Source organism: Odontomachus brunneus, unplaced genomic scaffold (genome assembly GCF_010583005.1).
Source record: "Odontomachus brunneus isolate Ranch 3 - 2012 unplaced genomic scaffold, Obru_v1 Obru_scaffold_035, whole genome shotgun sequence".
Classification (NCBI taxonomy): domain Eukaryota; kingdom Metazoa; phylum Arthropoda; class Insecta; order Hymenoptera; family Formicidae; genus Odontomachus; species Odontomachus brunneus.
In genome coordinates, this window is record NW_022639485.1 from 2,235,300 (window position 1) to 2,261,569 (window position 26,270).

General features: G+C 42.1%; 3 protein-coding genes and 2 non-coding genes across 8 annotated transcripts in view; 3 read left to right on the forward strand and 2 right to left on the reverse strand.

Annotated features, from left to right (window-relative positions):
* LOC116843691 (serine/threonine-protein kinase S6KL) overlaps window positions 1-23,468 on the reverse strand; it is an 85,971-nt gene extending 62,503 nt beyond the window's left edge. The window contains exons 1-9 of one of the 4 annotated variants that reach the window (XM_032814330.1): window positions 23,344-23,468; window positions 22,742-22,948; window positions 22,459-22,553; window positions 22,097-22,364; window positions 21,915-21,999; window positions 21,728-21,835; window positions 21,488-21,646; window positions 21,209-21,311; window positions 12,501-13,710 (exon numbers count right to left, since the gene is read on the reverse strand). In XM_032814330.1, coding sequence (XP_032670221.1) covers window positions 13,536-13,710; window positions 21,209-21,311; window positions 21,488-21,646; window positions 21,728-21,835; window positions 21,915-21,999; window positions 22,097-22,364; window positions 22,459-22,553; window positions 22,742-22,798 — 1,050 coding nt within the window. In that variant the 5' untranslated portion in view covers window positions 22,799-22,948; window positions 23,344-23,468 and the 3' untranslated portion in view covers window positions 12,501-13,535. Of the gene's footprint in view, window positions 1-12,500; window positions 13,711-21,208; window positions 21,312-21,487; window positions 21,647-21,727; window positions 21,836-21,914; window positions 22,000-22,096; window positions 22,365-22,458; window positions 22,554-22,741; window positions 22,949-23,343 lie in introns of those variants that run through there. The other 3 variants (XM_032814331.1, XR_004377914.1, XM_032814329.1) reach the window with 3 other exon arrangements.
* On the forward strand, window positions 6,473-17,398 carry LOC116843690 (probable serine/threonine-protein kinase kinX). The gene is made up of 3 exons (XM_032814328.1): window positions 6,473-6,795; window positions 14,529-15,061; window positions 15,607-17,398. Exons 2-3 carry the CDS (start codon window positions 14,537-14,539, stop codon window positions 16,489-16,491), a joined length of 1,410 nt encoding a protein of 469 aa, XP_032670219.1. The 5' UTR covers window positions 6,473-6,795; window positions 14,529-14,536; the 3' UTR covers window positions 16,492-17,398.
* On the forward strand, window positions 20,696-20,769 carry Trnan-guu. The gene has a single exon. It is a non-coding gene; the product is annotated as a tRNA-Asn (tRNA).
* Window positions 21,033-21,104, reverse strand: Trnaw-cca. Its single transcript has one exon. It is a non-coding gene; the product is annotated as a tRNA-Trp (tRNA).
* Window positions 23,469-23,982: 514 nt separating the features above from the next.
* On the forward strand, window positions 23,983-26,011 carry LOC116843699 (NEDD8-conjugating enzyme Ubc12). The gene is made up of 4 exons (XM_032814345.1): window positions 23,983-24,264; window positions 24,329-24,423; window positions 24,575-24,781; window positions 25,181-26,011. The coding sequence occupies exons 1-4, from the start codon at window positions 24,162-24,164 to the stop codon at window positions 25,319-25,321; spliced, it is 546 nt and encodes a 181-aa protein (XP_032670236.1). The 5' UTR covers window positions 23,983-24,161; the 3' UTR covers window positions 25,322-26,011.
* The last annotated feature ends 259 nt before the right edge of the window (window positions 26,012-26,270 follow it).

Genomic DNA, 26,270 nt, shown 5'->3' on the forward strand with positions numbered 1-26,270 from the left:
TCTCTCTCTCTCTCTCTCTCTCTCTCTCTCTCTCTCTCTCTCTCTCTCTCTCTCTCTCTCTCTCTCTCTTATACGCGGCAGTAAAGATCTGACTTGAAACGCGCCGTCCTTGATGCGCGTGCTGAACTGTGAAAAATCGCGTCTGTGCCAATCAGCATCGTGCGCGGGGATGAACGAAGGCAACAGGACGAAGGAGCAAAGTGGCGCGACGGATCGATTTAACGGGAATTTCGCATAGTCGGCTCGCTGCGTGCAAATACGACGAATCCTTGCGCGAAACGAAGAATGCAGATCTTTGGCTCTCGCAATCGCCGTGTACTTTCGCTCCCGCACGATTCAGGCACGGGAAGATACGACGACGTCGTTGTTTCTCTGTGTTTCCAGGTCCCTTATTATTTTTCTGTCCTTAGATTGCAAAAGGTGCAGCGATATGTGTTCAACGTAACGCGCAATCAACGGTCTCCGTTGACCACGCGCGCGTTCAATGTCGACTCTCACTTTTTAAGACTGCTTCGTAAATTGAAAAATAGCCGCGCAATGGCAATATTTACACGACTTTCGAAGGCCCGCGCGATCCTTCGAAAAGTTTCGATAATTACATACACTTGTAATTGCCGTTTCCTGGTGCCGCCCGGCATCCTTGTCCTGATTGAATAATTTAAATAAGTTGTTCGTTCTCGCGGCCTTGCACGCGCTCGCGCGGCATCCTCATCATCGTCGTCGTCGTTGTCGTCGTCGTCGTGTACTCATGTAAAAACATGTGTAGAATTAATAGACGAAATTCGCGAACGTCTACGTGACACGCGACGAAGCCGGACGTGATTCGTAATTAGTGTCGTTAAAGAGACAACGCAGAGGAACGAGCGGCGCCTAGAACGTCATAAAAACATCGCACTTTTTCTCGGAGAGCCGCGATTACACCGCAATCATTGGCATCGCGATAATTATACCATAGAGACGAATCGTGCCGGCACTTCCAACAACATATCTGCTATTACGATCTCCTTTTATGCAATCCTATGAACAAATAAGATTAGTAATGCTTCTTGCTATTTTTCTTTCCTCTTTCCTCTCTACTCATGAAAGTGGTTAAAATAGCACAAGATAAACTGAGAGGATCCTGTAAGATCTACAACACGATGAGTGCAGCAAGTCTGTTGCTCAAAGTCCAAAACTTTGAAGTAATTTCTAGCAAAAGGCGTTCCTCGTGCTGCCAGAACTCGTAGTAACATCTAAAGCTTGAGAATTACAAAGTCTGATAGTGCGGGGAATGTTTTTTGTCAGAAATTACATTACAGTCTCGGGCTTAGAACAAAATATCAAAGCCCTGATAAAAATGTGTGCAGCTTGCGTAAACATCCGCTTAGTTATTATTATGTATTAATTCAGTGATTGAAGCAGTTTACTGTATAATATATGGAGCAATTATTTTCACGGCATAATATAAATAATATTAATTCAGTTTTATGATATGTGCATGTATTATAATGTTTATCGTAAAAAAATTTAAAACATGATATAATAAGTGAACGTGCAAAAAAATAGAGTAAGAAAAGAAAAGGAATTGGAGGAAATAGAGCATTTGACAATATTAAATTTTGTGACAGGAATAATAACTAAGATTAGAAATAAAAATGAGCAAAAGACAAATGAGATATATAATATAACAACACAAAATTTTATATAAATTTTTATTCTTCAAAGAGAGAGAGAGAGAGAGAGAGAGAGAGAGTTATTAGATAAAAATTAACATAATTATCCAGTAACTGCTTGAAAACAGCAATTTCTACCAAGGAGATTTGATATATTTATCATGTTTCGGGCTTAAAGAATCTTGAGATATGGAAGGTTTCAGAAAGAATAATGAACAATAGAAATTGATATTGTGCAGAATAAATCAGTATGTCGATTATTCGAACAAAGCTCGCAACTGATATGGCGGAAACATTCGATTTAACGTATTACAAAATTGCACTTAGTCGAGCGAGCTGTCGCTACGAGGAAATCGATTCGTAATTTGCCAGATAATTAGCGGCCGTAGCAAAGCGCGACGGTTTCGAACGCGCCGGACGCATAGATGCAAGGTACAATTGAATGTATAAGCGCGTTAGAGAATCTATTTTTTCGCGAACGGCAGCTTAATAAAAGCGCATTATCGTAACGGTACGCATATAACGGTTGGAAATCGCCGGTTGTAAAGCAGCGGCAACAGCAGCAGCCGCCGCCGTCTCAACAACAACTGCGAGAATCCAGGAAGAGAATACACCAGTATGATACAAAACGATGTACCGAGAAGAGCGCCAATAATGTCGAAGAATGTTGCGCGTTCACCCGCGGGCGGAATTCTTAGCGTTCAAAGGCGAAGCTAGAAAATACTCGAAATTTACGATCTCCGAGCCGAGTACAGTGGTTAACATTTATTCATTTGTTTGTGTATTTATTCGCGGGAAACTATTGCCCTTTTGGTACTTTTAATGTTTCGTTTATTAAAATATTGTTTTAGTGATTTCATTGGTTTTACGTATCTTTCGTGACATAATAATTTTAATACATAAAACAGTATATTACTAAAATAATAAAATAATGATATTAGAATATAAAAATTACTAACACAATAAAATTACTGTTAGTATTACTAACATATTACTACTAAAATGATAATAATGGTATTAGAATATACAAATTACTGTGTGTATGTGTGTGTGTTAGTATTACTATTAGTATTATTAAAATTAATAATACTAATAGTAATTTTACTGTGTGTGTTAGTAATTTATATGTTATAATATATATTATAACCATTATTATCATGTGTGTTAGTAATTTATATGTTATAATATATATTATAACCATTATTATCATTTTAATAGTATACTGTTTCAGTAGTATATTTTTAGTATTTTTATATTTTTAAAACACACTATTTATGAAACAGTAATTTTAATAAACGAAGAATTATTCTTAAAAGACAGCATTAGTCACGCCTAATTTCGACGTATTTCGACGCTTTTCGACTAATTTTTTAACAGTTTGTTGACAAATACTACGACAGGAAATTATTTAAAGCGCACAGAAATAGAGAAACTTCTGCAACTTAGATATACTGTTTCTCCGCGGACTGATTCCGCTTACAATACGCTTGCAATCGAGATGGCTAGCTAGCCAGTTATCTAGCGAGCGAGTGAACGAGCAAGTGAACGAGCGAGCGAGCAAGGTGAGGTCATCGATCTCGACGTGGATAAGGCAGAAGATTATCGCGCGCGATCAAGATCGCGAAGATAGTTAATTACTCACGGGCGTGTCGATCGCGGAAACTAAACACGAGTGTAACGGGTGGCACACTTTTAACGATAAAAAATATTTTTACAGGAACATAGTAAAGCTATCGGATTGTTTCGATCGGCCTCGTCGAATTTCCTTTATTCTTCAATATCACTTTTAATTTAAAACATACAGAGTGAGTCACTTAAATTTAGATCCTAAAATTTAGTCCTATTGCCTTCTTTTTTATACCAAAGGAAAATATATAAAGAATAAATTGTGTGGTTGGAAAAGTTGGCTGGCCATAATATTTAATTCTTCCAACCGCCTAATTTATTCCTTACGCATTTTCTTCTAATATAAAGAACAGGTATATTAGAATTTAACATTAGATGACTCATCCTTCATATTTTAAGTCAATAATAATATTAAAAGGTTGGCTGTCCACAATATATTAATTCCTCCTTTCTCCAGCCAAATAATTTATTCAGTACAAATCTTTCTCTAATATAAAGAATGACAGAGATATTTTAGAATCTAACGTAGGTGACTGCGTATTTCAAATAAAGAATAATATCGAAGGATTAGTTAACCACAATATTCATCCCTTCCGCGCACAATTTATCCATTGCCCATTTTTCTCTAAAACAAGAAACAACTAAGAGATATCTTAGAATCCAACGTCAGACGATTTAACCTGTATATTCGAAGTGGTCACTAACTACCCACGCGAATGTTGCTCAAATTAAAACCCATTGAAATCCCACGAAGCGACGAGTGAATTTATCTTTGACCAACAAGACGATCGCGCGAGACCCAATTAAAACTAGTTCGACGACTGTTTGATTAACGGCGACCTTCGGCGGGAACTGGTACGGGTGCACCGATGATTATTATTCGGCTATGTATCGACATTCGGGCGGATGAGCAATTTTCAATGCGGGAGTCGCCGGCGCGATACGTAAACCGACGGTTTACATAATAGTGGCCATGCATACACGCACTGGCGCGTGTATAACACGCGTGTGCGATTCATCGAGGAGCGCTCGGTGAGTCACGGAGCGACGGAGAAGACAGAACAATTTACCTAGCCGTACAGGACTTGTCAAGCCCGCGAATTCGCGACGGGTGAAATGCACGCTTCAGCATCCCGGTGGATGGGGATCCCAATGGAAAAACGGCAGAAATTCGTCGCATCCGCGTAACGCGACGGTCACGAGGATCCAGCCACTTGGCGACAAAGAACGACGAAATAGACATTGTTTGCGCATTTTCGGCCATTTAAGTATGTTGGGCACGCGCGGGACGATTCGTTTACGCTCATTGAAGGAAGCGTCTCCGTCGCGAATGAGAGAGAGACACGTAAGTACGGACGACGTGAATTTTAGATGACGTGAATATCTGTCCTCAAGTGAGGAGGAAAGGTCATTCAAGAGGCGGAAGAACCAACAGTTTGATCGCTTAATAGACGTCTCCTGAGTGTATCCAGAATTATTGAGGCATTACAGCGAATTTGCGTTCAACCGCGGATAACAAGATTCTTCAGAATGCGATAGAGCGTAACGTGTTCATCGAGTATCTTTCGACTTTGGAATTATTCTTTGATCGAGAGAGAGAGAGAGAGAGAGAGAGAGAGAGAGAGAGAACCGGGGGAAGAGATCCTGTCTTGTTCGCTGAAGAATAGAACGTTTTTACAGTTGGCTTCCTTTCGCCAGCAAATCGAGGGAGATAGAAAGAGAAAGAGAGAAAAAAATAAACGGTCGATTGATCCCTTTAAATGTACTCAAGGTCGCATGGCCTCTGCCACAGCTTGGTCAGCCCTGCCATTGCACTTCCGCTCGATATATTGAATGGTCCCAAATGAATGCTTTTAAAACACAAACGCGACACGTCATGCCGGCACGCAGGTGCGTCCGTCCTCAACGACGACTAGTCGAGCACGCTATTAGGTTGATGCAACAGATTTATCGTTAAAATTCCCCAGGAAATTTGGATATATTCAAGGGAAAATAGTCGAATAGAGTCGACGTTGCTCATTTTACTCGCAAAAATTATTAATCCTTCGAAATTGGATAATTTCATTTTCTGTTTTATTTAACAAACACGTTAAACCCCAGGATTGGACTTTTACGCGTAAATTATGATGTTCTACAGTATATATCCTAAGCGTATATCGACTATACATAAACTATGCAAGAGATGTCATAAATAATAAGGAGTAATCAGTGAATGTTGTTTAAAGAACAATATTATATGGCTCTTATTCAAGAATTAATCGAGAAAACTTTATATTTTTATTTAACCTTTAGAATTCTGATATAAATTTATAACGTTTTCTGTTACTCATATAATTAAATACGATAACCGTGTCACGATTTAATTGCTCTTTTTTGTATATTTTAATATTAATTTACAATATTCTACATAGTTTACATTGTTTACACGAAGAAAGACTGTGTAGTATGCATCAGGCAGATGACACGCAAAAAATTCACGTAAACGTAATCGCTTGAAATCTACCTTGCGACAAACCTTTTGCACCAACCCAGTAGAATGTGCAGTACTGATTGCTAAGATGAGTTTATGCAATAATTCTCTGATTCTCCAAGTAATGCTCTTTTGCAAAAATGTCTCTAACTCATCTCTCAAGTTTCCCATCACCTTCCACCGCGAGCAACCTCATGATCTTCACGGCAACTCGCATCCGTTCGTCCGCAGGGCACTCGATGCTTGATTACGACGGACAAAAGGCCCAAGCTTGCCCAAGGCGCGACAGCAGTGGGTCAGCAACACGAGCCACGCCGCGAATCCGTGAACCCGACATCGAAAATCTCATCGGGATCACGAGGCACACACCAAGCGTAGACGGCGTGGGCCGGAACGGAAAAGAGCGAAGGAATCAGCGAGCGAGTCGTGAAGCACAGAAGCGAGCAAGTGAGCGAGCGAGCGAGCGAGCGAGCGAGAGAGAGAGAGAGAGAGAGAGAGAGAGGCGACAAGAACGAGGGAGCGGTGTAGGAGGAAGAGAAAGAGAGAGGAGGAGGGAGGATAAGGTAGGCAGAGTCCAAGAAGGGCGGCGAAGAGAAGACTAAAAGGGGGGCCCCTCCCCCGGTGGCTCAGGCGAGGAGGGTCGGGGCCCCCTTGCACGATCCTGGCCGCCAGCACGGGTGGGTAAATGGGTATATAAGCGGGGCCCCGGCGATTCCATCTCGACACACGACCCAACCTTCATCCCGATCGCCAACGATCCTTCGCAAACGAGCGTAATCGCACGCGCGCGAAAAGACATACACAGACAGAGAAAAGAGAGAGAAAGAGGCAGAACCCCCCGCGTCTCTCCTCGAGTCCACTTTTAATCGTTCTTCGCACTCCGATCAGTCGTGCCGATCAACAGTTCGCGCGACCCGGTGAGAGAGAAAGAGAGAGAGAGCCGATTTGACAGAGAGAGAAGAGCAAGAGGAGCCAAGGAAGAGCCCGCTGTGCCCGACGCCGACTCGTCTGGCAAGAGTTTCTCGATTACGGAGGAGAGAACAAGACGTGAGTACCTTTTTTACGGGCAGAATATCCCCAAGCAACCCTCCCTCGACCGAAGAAACTCCGTCTCGAGACCGCTCGCGAGAGATCCCGTCCAGTTGATCTCTCGACGATGGATGCAATAACGAATTTGTTGACTTTGCCACGGACTTAGCCGACCCGCCGCTTTTTTTTCGAGACACCTGTCTGTGGGATAGGAGTTTCTTCGTCGAGCGTCACCTGTATGTCATAAGCGAGCGGACGTTGACATCGCGAGAGCCCAACCCGAATCCACATCCGCTGGTCCAACACGTATAGTCGTTTGCACAAAAGCCGTGACGCAGTTTTGGACAAGATCGATGAACGAATACGTGAAACTAATGAGACTGCGGCTCTAACGAAAAAGGTACTCTCTGTACGTCTAACACTTTCACTACACTCTTCCGGAGTTATAGAGAAGAGTGCAGTGAGAGTGTTATGGCATACGCAGAGTATCTTCTCCGCCAGAAACTCTCATTTTCGTCAGGGGGGGACATCTGTGCACGAGTTTGAGCACTGAGAGCTGTCAAATTTTTAAAAGAAGTTTTTAATAGAAGTTGTGCAAAAGTAATCAATAAACACAAGTGTAAATATTATTGTATTAGATCTATAAACTTGTCCAAAAGAAGTGTCGCGACTTTCCCGCAAGCGACTGAACTGAATTGTCTCTGAACACTAAGAGAAAAAATCCTTAAAGAACAAAAAATATTTACTCAGTGGGTGCTAATAACATATTACCGCCTATACTAATATTTTTGCACAGAAAACATTTTTTTCAAGTAGAAAAATCTTTTTCAAATACATTTTCCTAAAATCGCTGCTTTTCACAAAAGCAATTGTTTATTCTGTCTAAACAAGAGAATTTGATGAGAGATGTAAGTAAATATGTTATTAGTACCTTCCGTATAAGTATTCTTTATTCTTTAGGTATCCTTTCTATCAGTGAAGAGATCCTCTCATTTCCGACGTGTCATTGAATCAATTTTCGAACAAGCCAATACTAATCAAGTCTAATACTGTCAAATCGAGTTGATGACGAAGGAACTTTCGGCAAAGCCTCGCGAAGACATCCGTGTCCATAATCGCTCGTTTCGCGTTTCCAAAGTCGTCTTCACGCTTCTTCCGCACTGGAAGAAGCTCGAAGACGCAGGTAAGAGACGAAGTCGGAGTGACAAGTGCGGTTCGCAGACGCAATTACTTGGCTCGAAATGATCGCGTGCGCGCGCTTGTGTGCCGGAGACTTTTCTCGAGTCTCGCGGCTAGCTGCACTTCTTTCGCAATACGCGTAGGACTCGATATACCGAGGGTTTTGCCGCGGCAATAGAGACAGTTTTGAAAGTGGAGCGCGATAATGCCATTGTTCGCCGTCCGCTGGCATTCGTTCAATTAGCCGGGGCGCGGCACGCAACGGGATTTTCAAAACGACAGCGAATGATCAGCTCCGGTGGTCGCTATCGGAGACGATCGGCTCACAACTAAACCGCCGCTAAATACGCTCGCGCTGAGTCGCGCTTCTAATTCATACAAGTTCATTTTCACCCAAGGGAACGTAATCTCAAAGACAGCGCGCGCGTTTGCATCTCCATAAGAGAACGCGGAATGACGGCCCGCGTTGAAGTCGCGTCGCGACACCATCGACCAACCAGTTGTTGACTCCCAATGCGAATTCAAACGTACGTCTACTCGATGTGTACGAAACGCGCTTCTTGCCATTCTATGTTAATGAAGGAGAATTAATTTTATAGACAGCTCGATGCTCCGCGAAGGAGCAGGGAGCCCGATGTCGTAGCAAGTCGCTCGCGTGCTAACCTCGCATCATCGCCGTCGGTATAGATAATTCGTAGATTTCTCAAGGAGCAACACCGCGCGCATTTGCGTAATTTCGCGTTCCCCTCGCAGCGCGCACCTCTCCGACCCTTAATTAGCCGGCTTAATCTGTCAATCTGCGGAGTACCTGCGAATGTCGCGACGTCGACTCGAGGTCGCCGCGCGACGTTGTCCTAAGTCTTCTCGCAGCTTTCTTCTCGTGATCGACGAACCGTCGACCGCGCTTCGAATGGTCCGCGTCCCTAATTAATCCCTGCGGCCCTGTGCTCGTCTTCCACGCGCGACTTCGAAGTGGATCACGGCGCGCTTAGGTCAGACCAGTGGATTTCGCGATTTCATCCCACACGAGCGAATACCGCGAGTTCGGAGCGGATCTCGCGTGTTTTAGGTCGGATGAAGGAGTTTCGCAACTTCAAATCCAAACGTCGCTCCTTCAATACGCCACAATCGGCAGTCGCTAGGCGAAGAGAAAGAGAGAAAGAGAGAGAGAGAGGGGGGAGGGAAAGAACAGAAGACTATAATCATTGACGTTGGAGCGCTTGATGGCGCGCGACTTCTTTGTGGTACCATTATTACATCTCTGATGATCTTGATGAGGTAATCGGCGTCCATCATCTTTCACAGCCATTTCCTGCGTCTATCGACCTGTGTCGCCTTTGTGTTGGCATTCGCGCCGCGATTAGCGACTCTAGCGTCGTCTTCCCCCATGGAATTTCGTTGATTCTACCGTTCCCGCCGTTTCACTGTCCCTTTCCGTCTCTTTCTTTCTCTCTCTCTCTCTCACTTTCTAAGTCCCTACGAGGATTGCGCAGAACGGAAGGACATTACGTGAGATCGGCGACATCGCCGCGCATCGACGAGTACGTTCTCACGTAATGCTGTATATAGGAAATAATTAACGAAACGTCCGTGATGCACGGACAATAAACCGACGGGTATGGTACTTGCATTAACTCGCAATTAAGCCTGTTGCGACGGCGAGCGCGCGCTGTGTATATCCGGTGCAATTACATCTGCGCGCGCGCAATTCCACGAAAATATTTGGACAATTAAATTTCAACCTAACTCTCGAGACAACGCGCAAAATTTCATGATCGTCACGCAGGCAGCTTCTCAGGTTCCGGTGACGTTCGCACAAGAGACGGCCTTGTGCGAAATCACAGTCGGAGAGACAGGTCTATTCTTCTTAGCTGGAGTAGGTTGAGCTTTCAGCTTTTAAGGTGGAACAAGTACGTAAAGAAAATTGTAGGGAAAAGGAACAAAGTTCCAGTGCGGCACTACTTCAGCTGAAAGAACAAGCCTTAAATCTATTTTTTTAGTTAGACCAGTTGCATTTTCTGCCTTTATAGTGAAACAAAAATATAACTTTGAACTATAGAATTGAAAGGAAATGGAGCGAAATTTTAGTGCATTAGAATTTTGCAGCATCAGAGTTCAGTTAAGAAGAACAGATATAAAGTTTTTTTTAGCTGGACTAGGTTGCACTTTCTGCCTTTAGAGAATGAAACAAATATACAACTTAGCGTTGAAGGGAGAAGAAACAAAGTATCAATGCAGCACATTAATTCAACTGAAACAAGTCTTAGGTTTGTAGAGTGAAACAAATACACAACCTAGCATTGAAGGGAAAAAGAACGAAATTCCAGTGTAGTACCAGTTCAGCTAAGAAGAACAGGTCTTGGATCTATTTTTCTAGCTGGACCGAGTTGCACTTTCTGCCTTCAAAGTGAAACAAGCATACAACCTAGCATTGAAGGGAACAGGAAAGAAGTTCCAAGAAAAGAAGTGCAGCACAGTTCAGCTGAAAAGAGCAAGCCTCAGGTTTGCTCTTTTTAATTGGATTGAGTTGAATGGAACTTTTGCCGTTGGAATGGAACAAGTATACGACCGAGCATTGGAGGGAAAAGAGGAACGAAATTCCAATGCAACACTAGTTCAGTTACAAAGAACAGACATAAGGCGTATTCTTTTCAATTCAACCAAGTTGCACTTTCTGTCTTTAGGGTAAAATAAGTATATAACTTAACATTTAATGGAATATAAACAAAGTTTCAATGTAGCATTAGTTCAGCTGAAAAGAATAGCCTAAGGCCTGCTCCTTTTAGCTGAACTAGTTTGCATGTTTTGCCTTTAGAGCAAAACAAGTAGATAACGTAGCCTTTGAAGCGAAAGGAACGAAGTTTCAGTGCAGCGCTAGTCCAGCTAGTCTGAAAAGAACAGGCCGCATTTCTGCGTGCGTTAGCGCGAGTGGCTGCTGTTGTCAGTAACTAACGTGTTGCGATTTGTATTGTATAATAAGGAGGATCGAAAGTGAGTCGGCGAGCTCGATTCACTTTCTCGACCGCGACACAAGGTGCTTTCGGCCGATATCGGTGATATCGCGGCGAGAAGGAAGGCGGGCGCAGGCAGCCGGCCTCGCAAGAACGATCGTTGCAACCGCCTGCAATTGCATTGCCAAACGCGAACTCGCGCCGTAAAAAACTGGATCGTTTTGCCGCCTCCCACCCGTTCACTGTCTTGGCTTACGCCTTGTTGTTCCCGTCTTCGTCGCTACTTCTCTTTCTTTCTCTCTCGCCATCTTTTGCCTCTTTCGAGCGGTTTGCATTCCGGTTTGCCGCGACTGGACATTTTCCACGAGGCGTACAACAGCCGCGACCGTCGCAACAGGACGCAACGTCGTTCGTCCCTGCATCCGCGAGGTGCAAAAGGAAGCGGAAATTTCATGCGCAGAGTAATCCCGAAAATCACCTTCCGCGCGACTCGAGAAAATATCTCATACTTCGCATATCAAACGTTCATTCGACGACTCGTCGTTAGTTCGCGCTTCGCCGAAAATTCGCGGCGAGATTAAGTCGCGACCGCTAAGAGTAGTCTGCAATTAAACGCAAAAGTGTGAGATTAGAACGTGACCTCCAGCGACGACTTTCCATTGAATTCGTTGATAAGAAAAAATTGATTAGCCGATAACAGTCGCGTGGTACAGCGCGTCGGAACGAATTGCTTCTCCGTCACGGTGATTACGCTTAACTCGAGCGCTAATGATCGCCGATCGACCGCGTTGAGCCGATAACGCGTAAATGCCGGGTCGTTTGTCTCCGATTTTACGCACGCCTACGCGCGCGAATGCAGAACAGTCTTCTAGTGTTTCGTTCGCGCGGCCTGACGTGGCGACGCGTTCTGCGACGTACAGGTAAGGTCGTCGCGGGCTAGAACGCTTGCGTCACACACCGTGCATATTTATTATCCATGCACTTCGCGGAGTATGAGTATTATATAGAGCTGCGTCTTGCATTTTACTGCAAATCTATGCATGTTGATACACTCAACACCGCTGTGAGTCTCCCACCCGATAGTTATTAGAGTCTGTTAAATATTTTATGGAAGGAACATCCCTGGAAGTTTACAACGATGACGTCTAATGTAATCGTGTATATAACACAAAAGATATCAATTCTATTGATGATCTTGCTGGTGGATTCAGAAACAAAAAAGCGAGCATCTAAATAAGAAAAAGAAATATCTAACAAATAAAAAATATTTATCCGGTGTACTGATAACATATATATTCATTTAACACTGGTATACATATTTTTAAAATGAGAAAAAATGTTTCTCAAGTGAGAAGATGCACATTTTTTTTTAATTACAGCTTTTTATAACAATAGTTGTTTATTCCATTTAAAAGAAAGGATATAGATTTTTAAGTTAATATAATTTAAGTTAATATGTACCCTAAAGATATTATTTTATCTTTAGCGGAATTCTTTTATATATGGCCTCAAGAGAATTTCTCTAAAACTAAAAGAGAAATATTCTAAACACAATATTCTTAAAATTAGAGGAATTTCGTCCTTTATAGTATACAATATACTAAGAGAAAAAATACATAAAAAGGTAATAAATATTTATTTGGTGTGTGGGTATACTAACATATTTATTTAAATCTCTACATTTTTTTATTTGAATAGAATAAGCAGTGTTCTCATAATAAACTAAGATTTTCTTATGAGCATGAGATTTTAAGAAACTTTTAATGTATATATTCTATTGTAAATGTGTATATATTCCATTTTGAAAAATATTTTATATTAGCATAAGTAAATATACTATTAATAAATATCTATTATATTTCAAGTATTTTTTCTCTCAGAGTTTTACTTGTCGCATCTTTTTTATCGCATGTAAAAGAGCACTCTGCTTCAAACATATTCTACTTGATCCAAAAGAAGAAAATATAGAAAAATATCTAGTAGATCTCCGATTAATCCACTTCATCAAAAGACAGATGATCTTTTGGCGATAGTTTTCACTGGTAATATAGGATTGCAGGAAACAGCACCTTGCAACTAGAATTCTTTTTTGTGTGGAATATTTTCCTTTTGATTTTAGAAGAATTCTTTTGAGACCACATAAAGGGCCTCGCTAAGGATGAGATTATATTGTTCTGGACGTGTTATTAGTACCTACGAATAAATATATTTTACTCTTTACATATTTTTTATTTCTTATTTTCAATTTTTTACTTTTCTTCAGATTATTTATTTTCTGGACATCCAGCTTTCTTTTCGATATTATCCTCCCAATGTACCCTCAACATTCTCCAGGAGAATCGTCCCCTACATGACGGTACCCGCGCAAGACGAACGTCACAGTGTATTTCTTCAACGTGTCGCGCATGGAGGAATAAAACGTGCGCGGAGAAACCGACACACACGCATAACAAGCGCGAGGGGCACGCATCCTGTCATTAGTTCCATAACGTTTGCCTTATTCGGTGCATTCGGTTCAATGTCATCCGTCCCTCTCCTTCCTGCCGATTCTCCCGCAGCAGCCCCGATGTAACGTCCATCGCCACCCAGCGCGACCGCTCGCTCCGATTCCACGCACTTCGCTGCCCATTAACGATCATAGCCGTCGTCCTTTTGTCTCGCAACACCTATCCGCGATCGAGTCCATTCATGCGTGTGTTCTCGACCACTCAAGACCTCCGTTCTTCTAACTGAAAGATTGCGCGTCTCAGTGTCTACCCGATGTAGCGGTACAGAACTCCGTTGAAATCCTCCGTTAAGACTCCTGGCCCGAAAAAATATACACCGAAAAAAATGGATATGTCCATAACGTGACTTTTTGAGGATCAATTGAATACATTTGTAAAATATTCTAAAAACTTTCCTTTTGCTCTTTACGATCAGTAAATAATCGTAAAGTTAACGTGACATGCAACCTTTCTTTCTAGGGGATCCTCTCTCATAACTTTGTTACGTAAATTTTACGGTTACTTATTGATTGTTAGAATAAAAATAAAATTTTCAGAATATTTTAAAATCAATTGTTCAATCGATCACAAGTGTCATTTTATATTAACATAACATTTTATTTCGACATGTTCCGCAAAAATTTTAGGCATATGTTTTCTCACTTTTCTGACGTTAATAGTAATCAAGATGGTCGCGGCGAGGACACAGCAGTTTTAAGATCAAACCAAGGATCCCTCGCAACAACGACGATTATCATATCACGAATATTGGTTATGATAGAGTTGTCACATAAAAACTGTTGATATTCTGAACGGAGTCAATCTCGCTGATAAGGCGACACATAATTTATCGCGGCGAGCACACGGAAAAGATTTTAGTTTGTACAACTGAATGGGGCTGGATGAAAAATTCGCTAACGAGAAATGATATTATTGTGACTGAAAACATTTGTCTAAACATTTAGTTGCATTGAAACTCGATTGAGATAGCTAAGAGTAATCGGCTGAGTAGAAACCTAATATGGAAATCTTTCCATTTCTACGACCAATTTCTCCTTCAAGTGACAGACAATTCAGTTGCGCTAACGAAGCTGTCTTCCCCGTGCAGTGTCTAAAATACGACGTGATTTTGCAGATATCACAATGATAAAGTTCACCGTGGTAACGATGGTGTGCCTGTTGGGGCTGAAGATGATCGCCGCTATGCCGTTGGCCGATCACCACGAAGGACACGAGCCGCTTCCGGTGGTTCCTCTCGAGGAGAAGGCCGCAGCGGAAGCTCTGAAGGCAGCGGAAACGACCGCGCAGAGCAGCGCGCCCGTAGAAGCGGCGCAAGCACAGCCACAGACACCAGCTGAACAGCCCACCGTGGACGACGCACCCACGCTGAGGAGCAGCGAGTCCTCCTCCGAGGAAGCTCAGCCGGCCGAGACGAAGAAGGAAGAGCCGCAGCAGCCGGCTCAGCCGAAGGCGGTCGAAGAGACCGCGCAGTCCAAGTCCTCCTCCGAGGAACACCTCGAGGAGAAAGAGGAACCCAAAGTGTTGGCCCCCGAGCAGGAGAAGAAGGAAGAAGAGTCCCTGAAACAAGCGGCCTCTGAGGCTCAGGAATCTGTGCAGCCTGCGCCGCAGGAGCAGCAACCTGCTGAGGCCCCGGTCGTGCCGAAAGCGGTGGGTCTCCGATTTTTTCCAACTTCCATTCTATCCTCTTTCTAACCTCTTCTTTCTCGACAATTATATAAATTAGGTCAGTATATAGTATATAGAAAACGATGTGTCTTTAAATTCTTCGAATTGTCAGTCTGTCCTAACTTCTTTTTGTCGACAATTCATATAGCATGAAAATCGTCCTCAATAAAGACGTTTCGGAATACAACTTTGGTCTTTAAGTAAGAATATTTAAAGATCCTGGACATTCTTATTGTTGTGGTCTTTAAGTGTGCGAATATTTAAAGACCAAAAATATAGAGTATTAAAAAATAGTGTATTCTATTATACTAATATTATATATAACACAGTATACTATATATAATATAGAAAAGATATATATAATATAGAAAAAAAATGTAGTAATACTACAGCGTTTCTCATTTTCTAATTATGACACCGAACAATGATAGTTGAAATGACTTTCATATTTATTGACTTTGTTTTTCTCTTTCTAATAGACAATACTCAACGAACATACTCAATAATTAAAATCGAACATTTTCCAGGAGGAACAAGTAGCCATCGAGGGTAAGAGCGCGGAACCAGCGGAAATAGCTGAGAAATCCGCGATCGCCGTTGAGAAGACCGACGTCGCCGCTGCCGAGACTATCAAAGAGGACGCGAAGGAGGAGAAGAAGTTGGAGGAGCCGGAGCCGGCCCTGAAGACAGAGGAACCGGAAGTACCCGCGGTCGCCGCCACCGTCGCCGAAGAGAAGAAAGTCGAGCAACCCGCTGAGCAACCGAAAGAGGCCGAGGGTCACTCACCCGCCCACGCTAAGATCGAAGAAAAGCCAGAGCGCGTGACCCGTGACGCCGAGGAAGCCGCTGCGCCAGCTCCTGTGCCTGTACCTGCCGCCCCGGCCGCGCAGGAAGTGAGCCAGCCGCAGGAGAAATCCGCGCCGATCGAAGCCGAACAGACACCCGCGGAAGTAGCTAGCCCGGTGGAGGAGCCGAAGCCGGCCGAGAAGAGCGAGAAGATCGAGAAGGACGAGAAGCTGGAGACCGCGGCGGCTGAGCAGCCGGCCGTCAAAGCCGAGGAGACAGTCAAGAGCGAGGAGAAAGTAACCGAGGCGGTGGCCGAGACTGAGAAGGTGGCGAAGAGCGCCGAGGCGCCCATCCAACCGGCGGAGGAGCCCGCGAAGGAGCCTGCGCAACAATCTCAGGAGCCCAGCCAGATCAAGCGGAACACGACGGCTGACTCGAAGATCGAGGAGCCTGCTCAACAACAACAGCCGGAAGCTGCCAAAGAGGTGAAGGAGCGCTCCAACTCCTCCGAGGAGAAGTCCGACAACAGCAAGGAGTCCAGCGAGGAGGAGAAGTCCGCCGAGGAGAAGGATACCAAGGCGGTGGAGCAGACCAAGGCGGAGCTGCTGCCGAAGCCCGAGCAGTAAATCTCCCGGCGCTAGGTGGATTGACACGAGTAACCTCAAGCGGCAGCAACAGCAGCAGCAACAACAGCACCACCAACATCGCGAGGAGGAAAGATCCTCTTAAGATCGAGACGAGCTCAGGCATCGGCGCTCCAGCAACCCCTAGGACACGTGCACGAGTTCGTCGCGAGACGGCAGGAGCGAGAGCGAGAGAGAGCGAGAGTGAGAGAGCGAGAGAAAGAGAGAGAGAGAGGAAGAGTGCGAACGAGATAGAGAGAAAGAGAGGGAGAAAAAGAGAGAGCGTGCGAGAGCAAAGAGAGAATGTGAATGTCGGAATGTCCGAGAGTAGGAGTGCGCGGCAATGAAAAAAAAAAAGAAGTGTGAAAGTAACGCAAGTGTGAATGAGAGAAGCGCGAACGAGCGACCCCATCGACATGATCGATCTTTTTTTTGCTCTTTGTGGTAGGGTTGTCCGATCTTCACTACGCGCACTACGATCTCCGGCTAAGCGCATTCTCGGGGATTCTGGGGCGAGCGCGTGTTGCCAGACGGCCGAAGGGTCGAACAGAGCGAGAGCGGCGTCTCGTAGCCTCGAGACGCGCGTTCGACTCGTTCGCGACGCCCTGACGAGACGGGAACACGCGGTGGTCCCAGTGGGATGCAGCTCGACCCGCTCCGAGCGGCATTCCCGTTCGTCCCCGTGGACACCGCGATCTGTCCGCGGGGACGAACCCCGTCCCCGGGAATCGGTATCTCTCACCCACCCACCTACCCACCCACTCAGCCAACTTTACCCACCCTCTATTCCCCGGAACCCTACGTCTCATCTTAAAATGACGCACTACTACACCCACAAGCCCATCCCGATAAACTAGTAAGTAGCTCGACTCTGTCTTCTTTAGAAATACATGTGTCATTATTATTATTATTATTATTATTATTACGATTTAGTACCAGTACCACTATTATTATTAATATTATTATTTGTATTATTGCTATCATCATCGTTATAATAATAATTATTATTATTACTGTGAGATCCCGACGGCGTGTTTACTTCTCGTGTCGTTACCGATCGCCCGCTCGCGAGTCATACGAGTGCGAGTGACAAAATGCACACAGAAAAGAAATATGGTGCGCATAACTATAAATATTCAGTTGTCAGCAGCGTGGTCGCATCACCCTGGTTATTTAATATGTATGGGGTTGATGTGACTCAATTATTTTGGTATATCGACTGCGTCGAGTTACGGGTGATCTGGTTGTGGCAACCAGAAATCAGTGAAATGGGGTGACATTTACCACGGATACACTAGTTGGAACAAGCAAATATCGTCACTGCTGCGACATCAATGCCTCAGCGATTGCTCTGTGGTTGCGACCACATAATCAGTTGTTCCGTACGTTACTGTCGAATCTAGTTGGCACAATCAGATTTATGTGTGGCTCAACCATATTGTTTTTTTTCCGTGCTGAATCGAAGATCTCGAACTTCACGCGTACGGCAATAATCACTATGCACCCGCTCAATTTTTACACGAACAGCTTACACGAGTTTCAGTCCGCGTTTAAATGCCAACCACTCCTCATGGAGAGCGGATAATTTACGGCGCTAATCGTTTCTGATGTTGAAAAGTCTAAACATTCTTGTTGCTCGAGAGCAAAAAACTTCAAGATAATAGCGCGATCCCGTTCGGCGCAGGCAAGAATTTCTGAGGGGAGCAAATGTTAATTGCGAATATATGGAACATGCATCAGACTTGAATGGTATATTCGCGAGAACAACGATGACGAAAGCCGCGTGAGTTTCTGCGCAAGCTGTTTGGCTGATAAATCCCGCGCGATTCGTTCGACTCGCGGCGTGCATTACATTGCACTACGACGCGATAAGGCGCACAACGACGGCGGTCACGTGATTTTTCAATCAGAACGTTGCAGAGACGACGACGACGTTGACTGGCTCTCGAGAGCGCAGCAATAAGTTAACCAGTGAGTCACGCAGAGAGTAGCACTTATGTTCCCAACAGCAGCCCATGGCATATGTGCCTGCCACTATATCAGATATGATAATTGGAGTCTTCCGCCAGCCGATAAACATCTTCGCACTCACCTAACACGAAATAACAAGGCACAACGAGCGTGCACCGCAAGCGGATTGAGTAGATGGTGGTAATCCGCTGGTGCGACCCTTTAACCCTTTGTCACGCCCACGAATCGCTCAGGCACGCAATAAGATCCGGCGCGATGTGTCTCACGAGTTTTAAACGCTCCCCTCAGGGATCTCCATGATGGTAACAGCTTTGCGATTCTCAAACGCCCTGAACGCGCGGGAAAGTACACACGCTAAAATTCTCCCCCGTGAGTAACGTTATAAACGCGCGGGAAAGTACACACGCTAAAATTCTCCCCCGTGAGTAACGTTATAAACGCGCGGGGTAATTATAATCACGATGAATTCTCATCGATTTTGTGTTCTAAATATACACAGGGTGTTAAAAAGAAGAATTTTAGACTTATAGAGAGCTTACCAAACTCAAAATTAAGAGTCATTACTAACAGGCTTTCTTGCCCAGTAATTATATTACTAATTATTATATATATAATTATAATTATTATTAATATTATTATTATTTATCATTATTTAGTGTTCTTAATCATATTATTAGTCATATTATTAATATGTAAATTCGTCTATAATGATTTTCAATTCTGGCAATTTAATGAGCTCTCAATATTTTGTCTAAATCGTTTTGCAACCTACTGTACATGATTTCCTTACCTAGCTTATTATATGTGCCGTGAAAATAGAAGATTGTTTCATAACTTTCTCATTACCGTGTTTACAAAAGATATTCTACATATTCTCTTTCCATTTTTACATGCAATTCGCAACACAGGATTTTCTTAACATTTTACTTCAAAACAAAATATTAAACATTTGTCTTCACGATTTATGATTACATATCTATACAGTGTTACACAATTACACATGGTTATGAGATAACCTCCAGTTTTCACGCTGCACATATAATAAGCGAGAAAATCATGTGTACCATCGAAACTGAAAACTGCTTCTAACTCTGAAAATATGAACTTTCATGTTCATTAAATATTTTTTACTCAGTTCAGTTTTTACTCTTTCTCTCTCTCTCTCTCTCTCTCTCTCTCTCTCTCTCTCTCTCTCTCTCTCTCTATCTGTCCTATAGGTATATAAGTCTAGAGATTTTTTTTAACACCCTATATAGATGCAATCGATCGATTGCAGTAGTGGCATAAAAATAGCAATGCAAAAACAGAGAACAAAGTAACATAATGAAAAATGTAGAAATACATAAAATAGAAAACGGAGATATAAAAATTGGAAAATCATGTAAATTCAATTAAATTCATGATCGCTTAGATTCTCCTAGCGCAATGGTTTTGCACAAAGGATGCAGCAGATCTCAGGGCGGGTCTGCCAAAGGATCAGTCGTCGAAGGATAGCGTGGAGATTAATTCACACATTCACGACGTACGTATAACCCTCTGTTCTCGCGTGCGAGCCCGCAACGAATCTGCTATCCACAGAGAATGCACTTGCACAAGACCGGCGGTCGCGCAATTGCTCGCGAATGTAACATCCGTATGCGGCACGCCGACATTTCTCCCGCGATGCATCGATTCATCAAAGGGCGTGCGAGCAGCTCTATCGCGCGACGATGCGCCGGGTAAGAGTAAAAACAACGGCGTAAGGTGCATAAGGTGAGTGTACCCGGCGAAATGTCAAGGCGTGCAAGAGAGAAGGAGAGTTTTGCAACGTTTCGCCGCGGCGGGATTGTTTCGTTTCATTGTAACGCGCCGCATTCTCGCGTCGCGCTAAAGTTTAACGTCCAATGCGATCGTTCCACCATCGCGTTAACTGCACGCTAGCCTCTGCCGTGTTTGACGCAAAAAAGATCTTCGCCAATAAATTTAATCCCTCCACGTTAAATTCTGCCGTAACCATTAAATTGCAAATCTATCGAGCGAAGACTATGGATTAAATTATAAGCAATGATCTAATTTCTCTTTTTTAAGCCGTGAAGCTTAGTCTACGAAAAAGTCATGTAGTTTTAGCTGTTCAATCGGTTCTTTGTTCAGTTAATTATAGTCGATTTTGACCAATGTTTGCGGAAATATTTGACGAGAATAGAACGGCTAGGTAATCGCATCGGTAGGTGCATATAATGGCACGAGGTTCTCAATTGCCTCCGTGGCGCAATCGGCTAGCGCGTTCGGCTGTTAACCGAAAGGTTGGTGGTTCGAGCCCACCCGGGGGCGTTACTTTTTTGTATATTTGTAACTTCTTTTTAAATCGATGCAACAATTTGTATATACTTTTACATTGAGACTATAAAATAAAGTAGCTTTCTATTCTAGATATATTTAAATGTCGCAATAATTTAGTTTCAAGATTTAAATGCATAATTTTACAATACACAAATTTAAATGTACTAAATATAATGAAGAACAATTGCTGTCAAGTTGATTCATCATTATTGCAAATTCTAGTGTGATAAAAATTAGTAAAAAAAAAAAGAACTTGACCCCGACGTGATTTGAACACGCAACCTTCTGATCTGGAGTCAGACGCGCTACCGTTGCGCCACGGAGTCTTGTGATGTTGCTCACTTCTAGTGCATTGATACGACTAGTCGTATATTCGAAGCGAAGTATCATGATAATAAAATTCAGATTTATGATAGGATATATGACTTACAATCTGCCACACACCTGATTTGTGAGTAAGAAGCAGGCTAAAACACCGAGTGACCACCAGTCGACCTCCTGTCCGTAGTATTCTTTTCTTAATATCTCTGGTGCTGCAAGATTAATATGACATATTTAGTATAAGTGTTGTAGAACGATACAGATGTATATTTTATCTTCTTCCTTCAATTATTTTTTAAGATGAATATATAGTATATAATAATATATATGTGCAAATAATCAGGTCTCTATTGAATTAAAAATAAATAATGTGTGTCAAACTGCTCACCCATATATTCAGGTGTTCCACAAAATGTATTAGTCCTCTCTGTACGTTGCAACCATTTGGCAAAGCCAAAATCAATAATTACAGCATGACCTTCTCCGTCGAGTAGAATGTTTGTCGGTTTTATATCTCTATGCACTACTCCAGCATTGTGCAGAAAATCTGTATATCACACATACAAAATTTTATATGACTGTTCTTACATTGTCGACGAAAAGTGATCGAAATTATTGGGATTCTTACCTAGAGCTAAGGCAATCTCAGCTACATATATCCTAACTACGTCTTCAGGCAAACATCCATACTCTTCAATTAATGAAAATAATTCTCCACCAGGAATGTATTCGGTCACTGCAATAATGTTTATTTTAATCACACATGCTCAAAACTTTAAATACAATGTTTAAATACAATGATAATAAATACATACATATGTACAGTGTCTTTCTGCCTTGCCATCTGTGGGTTGAATTTACTATAAAAGGATGATGCCCAACCATTCCCTGGATCGCAACCTAAATATAGAATGTCAGATTTTTTGTATATTTTATTGAATCAATGTTAATACTTGTCAAAGTGATATTATTTTTAATCTGCTTGTTAGATATATACCTCCTGTTTTGCTTGTACAACAGCATTTTCAGCTACAATCGTAGCTTTGCTGATAACTTTCAAGGCGAAGGCTTGATTGCTGTCCTGTTTCTGTATTTTATAGACTTTGCCATAGGCACCTCTGGCTATTACATCTAAGAAATTATATCCTGTCTTCAAGGACATCTCCTTGATTGGGAACTCTGGTAGAAACATTGACTGTAATCGTGATACTGGCCATACTGTTTTGGAAAAACCATGAGTATCCTGTATAGTGCCTTCGGTCCAACTAGAAATAACAAATATACTTGTAATCTCAAGATTTATTATTAATATTAAGATTGGGATATTTTTCACAGTAAGTTAAATATTGTTCAAATTACCTTCTATGAGAGGCACGGGACCATGATCTTCCTCCTTCATTTGAGGTATGTGTTGTTGCAACGCAGCTTCCACCAAGTAAATCGCTAAGACTGTACTGTAAATACAAATCCATAGTGAGATCTCTTCTAATTTAAAATTAGGGAAGGCATTGCTTTTTATGTAAGGTTTTGAACGTACACTTGGTTGTAATATAGGTTGTAATAGAATGCAATAGAGGAAACCTACTTAATATTATAAATATTTTATTAGAGGTTAGGGTTTATATTCAAATGAGATAAATACCTGACTAGCATATTTCTGATGACTGTGGTAGTTCCTTTTGGTGTTGGAATTGCCCATCCAATTGACGGTGTTCCCGATTGATCGTCGATTCTTTCATACAACGGACGGACAATAATTCGAAAGCAGCGCTTCTCCAAACGTCATTCTGCTGTCAGATCTTTCAAGTTCAAACTCCAGATCGTCTGTTAGTCAGCGCTCACGATCTACCTGTTATTAACATGCAAAACCGCACAATGCAACGCGTATAATTACTTTATTTGATGCATTCAAAAATGGCCGTTACGGCCATCTTGATCATAAAAATCATAATTTGATCATAATAATCAATTACAGAAAACCTATCGTATTTGAAATTCACAGCTCAATATTCTACACTACATTACGCTAATAACAAATTAATCAAAGTTATCATATAACGAATAGCCTGTGTTAGAGAATTTCACGAAAACTTAAATTCGCAATAAATTTATATAACTGCGCATTACACACGCACACATACATACACGAATGTACTATTCACAGGCAGTTTTTGAAGTCGAGCAGAGCGTAAATTACTAAATTATATAACATTTTCGAATCTATTTGCTTGTTTATTTTATTACCTTGTACAAGGAGACGAGGTATCTACGTTCTCGTTGAGAAATTCGACTGCGAAGAAAGAGCGCGAGAACACGTCCATACATGACGAGCGCGCATTCGAAAAGAACGATCGCGCAAAATTCAAATAGAATTGAGATAAGATCACGTGAGCGCAGTATCGCCACCCGCAAGGATTGACGTTCAAGAACGGTAACTTTTTAGTGATTTTAGTGAAGCCAACGTTCTGATTGATGCATTTCTGAAGATAAATAGAAATGCACTAATCAAAACAGTATTTTCATCCAGCAAGCAATCCAGCACGAGAACAAGCACCGTGTGCCGTTAGCTTTATATGTGTATTTTTATTTTTTTAATTTCTAATAAAATGTATGTTTTCACCTTTCAAGTTATATAGCAGCTATTATAAATGTGTCAGCTGGACAATCGATCGAATGATCTTTGAATTAAACGACTTTCAATTGAATTGGTTCATATTAATCATCAATTAAACATAATAATTAACAAAATAACTAATAACTTAATGAAAAAAGGAAAAGAAGGAACAATTTAAGGAAGGTGCAGGAAGTGTAGTTGGAGGAACTCACGCCTGCCGTGACACCGCGACGCCGTGGCATTAGTGCGCCCATATCCATCCGTCCACGTGATATTAGCGCTGTGCGCGGTATATGCGTGTGTCGAGTGTGCCAGAGCAAGTGATTGATTCCCGTTGTGTCAAAAATTATAGGTTTTAGGCGCAATTTTGTATGCCGTCCGCGACCGCGGCCCCGATTCAAGGTACTTGTATGGTAGCCCGCGTCGGCGTCCAGCGCCCGTCACAACTATGATCAAATTATTCTCGTTGAAACAAGCGAAAAAGGATGGAGAGTCACCCAAGGCTGGCACCCAGAAGAAGGCATCCGCAGCACAGTTGAGAATCACGAAAGGTTCGGTCCAACGGGACTGCCGAGGCACGCCGCGACCTCCTCTGACCTGTCGTTATTTTTTCAGACATAAACGAACTCAATCTACCGAAAACATGCGGCACGGAATTCCCGGATCCCGATGATCTGCTCAGCTTTAAACTGATCATCTGTCCAGATGAAGTGAGTAAGCCTAAGCATCTCGGCATCGATGTGACTCCTAGGCGATGTCACTTTTGTTAGCTGTCTGTCGAAAATTCATACTTAAATTTAGTTGTTGGTCTTATCAACAATAACAACAACATATGTTTCAATAGATCGATTACTGTTTCAGGGATTTTACAGGGGTGGTAGATTCGTGTTTAGTTTCAAAGTTGGACCCAATTATCCACATGAGCCACCAAAAGTGAAGTGTGAGACTCAGGTTTATCACCCTAACATTGACTTGGATGGTAATGTGTGCCTGAATATTTTGAGAGAGGACTGGAAGCCTGTACTCACAATTAACTCCATCGTCTATGGTCTCCAATATCTTTTCTTAGTATGTTTTTAATGCTATTAATGTTAACACTTGTGATATCTTATGATATTTTGTAGATATTTATTAGAACCATATTTCTATCAATATGCCTGTTCTTTTTAGTTGAACTAGTGTTGCGCTAAAACTATGTTCCTTTTCCCTTAAATAATAGGCTACATATTTATTTCACTCTAAAGGCAAAAAAACTTGCTAAAAAAAACAGGCTTAGTATTTTGTGACACAAAAGATCTCTAAACTCTATGTACACTTTATCATATCAGTGAGGATATCTGGGAATGAAACAGCATAATTTATTTTTAGCACATTGATATGTCTCAGTGTAATTATAGCATCTGGTATAACATAGCCTAGCCTTCTGCATTATATCTAAATTGATGAGTATGCAAATTGTGCTTATAGGAACCAAATCCTGAAGATCCACTAAATAAAGATGCTGCTGAGGTTCTACAGAACAACAGAAGGGCGTTTGAGCAAAATGTATCGAAAGCTATGCGGGGTGGTTATGTAGGATCGTATTATTTCGAACGGTGTCTCAAGTGATACAGTGCCTCGTCGTCGATACTGTATACGCTTCTTCAAGGACTCACTGTAGGTGAAGAGATCCCAACATACGGGATAAATGCAGGACCCTGTCGCAGTGTCCTTGTTGTCACTTGTGTGACCACATTAACGTATTTACTTTCTTTATGTCTTGCCAGGCCTATGTCTATTTAATCGAACAACTTCGATTAACAAATTTGCTGGCAATATCATGCGCACCGTTCACTCTTTCCGGTAATTACGAAAAAAAAGTCTACTGGCCGCGATATCGTTTTAGCGAATTTGAGGCGCGGTTGTGAGGGGATCGTAGGATTATAGTTTGACACGATTTGGCAGATGATAGATGTTACGATGTAAGACACTTAATTGTGTTAAACATAATATAATTCTGGGCTATATCGAACCTTGAAATCGGCTTTGCGTCTTTATAGATATGTTAATTTATAAAGTATTTATTTCTCCGGATATACATACATATATATACACACGCACACACACACACACACATATATATATATATATATATTATATATATATATATATATATACACATATACACACGTAACTCTCCCATTGCCATTGTAGCTTTTCACCGCAGCATCTATCAAAATTTTGCTCCTCATTTAATCATGTGTACAAGTAACTTATGTATTGACTGAGAATGGAATATAAGGCTGTTATGGAACTATATAAGATATTTTGTTTTTTTTATAAACACATCGTACTTTACACCCGACCAGAGTAGTTGCCGAAGCAGGTCACTCTAATCTACGAATAATGTATATAAGAACGATGATCAGTTTTTACGAAACAAATTTGAATTTATTTCACTAAGAGAGGAGATTGGTTCGCTTCACACTATGTACAAGTACAAACGTTACAGCAGTCGCTAACAGTCGTGAGATTACAATACAATCGTGGGACTTTATGCTACAAAATTTAGTTTATC

Excerpts from the sequence above, each read along its gene's own strand:
- LOC116843690 (XM_032814328.1), top strand. The coding sequence starts at position 14,537 with ATGATAAAGTTCACCGTGGTAACGATGGTGTGCCTGTTGGGGCTGAAG. Across the intron at positions 15,062-15,606 it reads CCCCGGTCGTGCCGAAAGCG|GAGGAACAAGTAGCCATCGA; the intron begins GTGGGTCTCCGA and ends AACATTTTCCAG.
- LOC116843699 (XM_032814345.1), top strand. The coding sequence starts at position 24,162 with ATGATCAAATTATTCTCGTTGAAACAAGCGAAAAAGGATGGAGAGTCA. Across the intron at positions 24,424-24,574 it reads TGATCATCTGTCCAGATGAA|GGATTTTACAGGGGTGGTAG; the intron begins GTGAGTAAGCCT and ends TTACTGTTTCAG. Across the intron at positions 24,782-25,180 it reads GTCTCCAATATCTTTTCTTA|GAACCAAATCCTGAAGATCC; the intron begins GTATGTTTTTAA and ends TTGTGCTTATAG.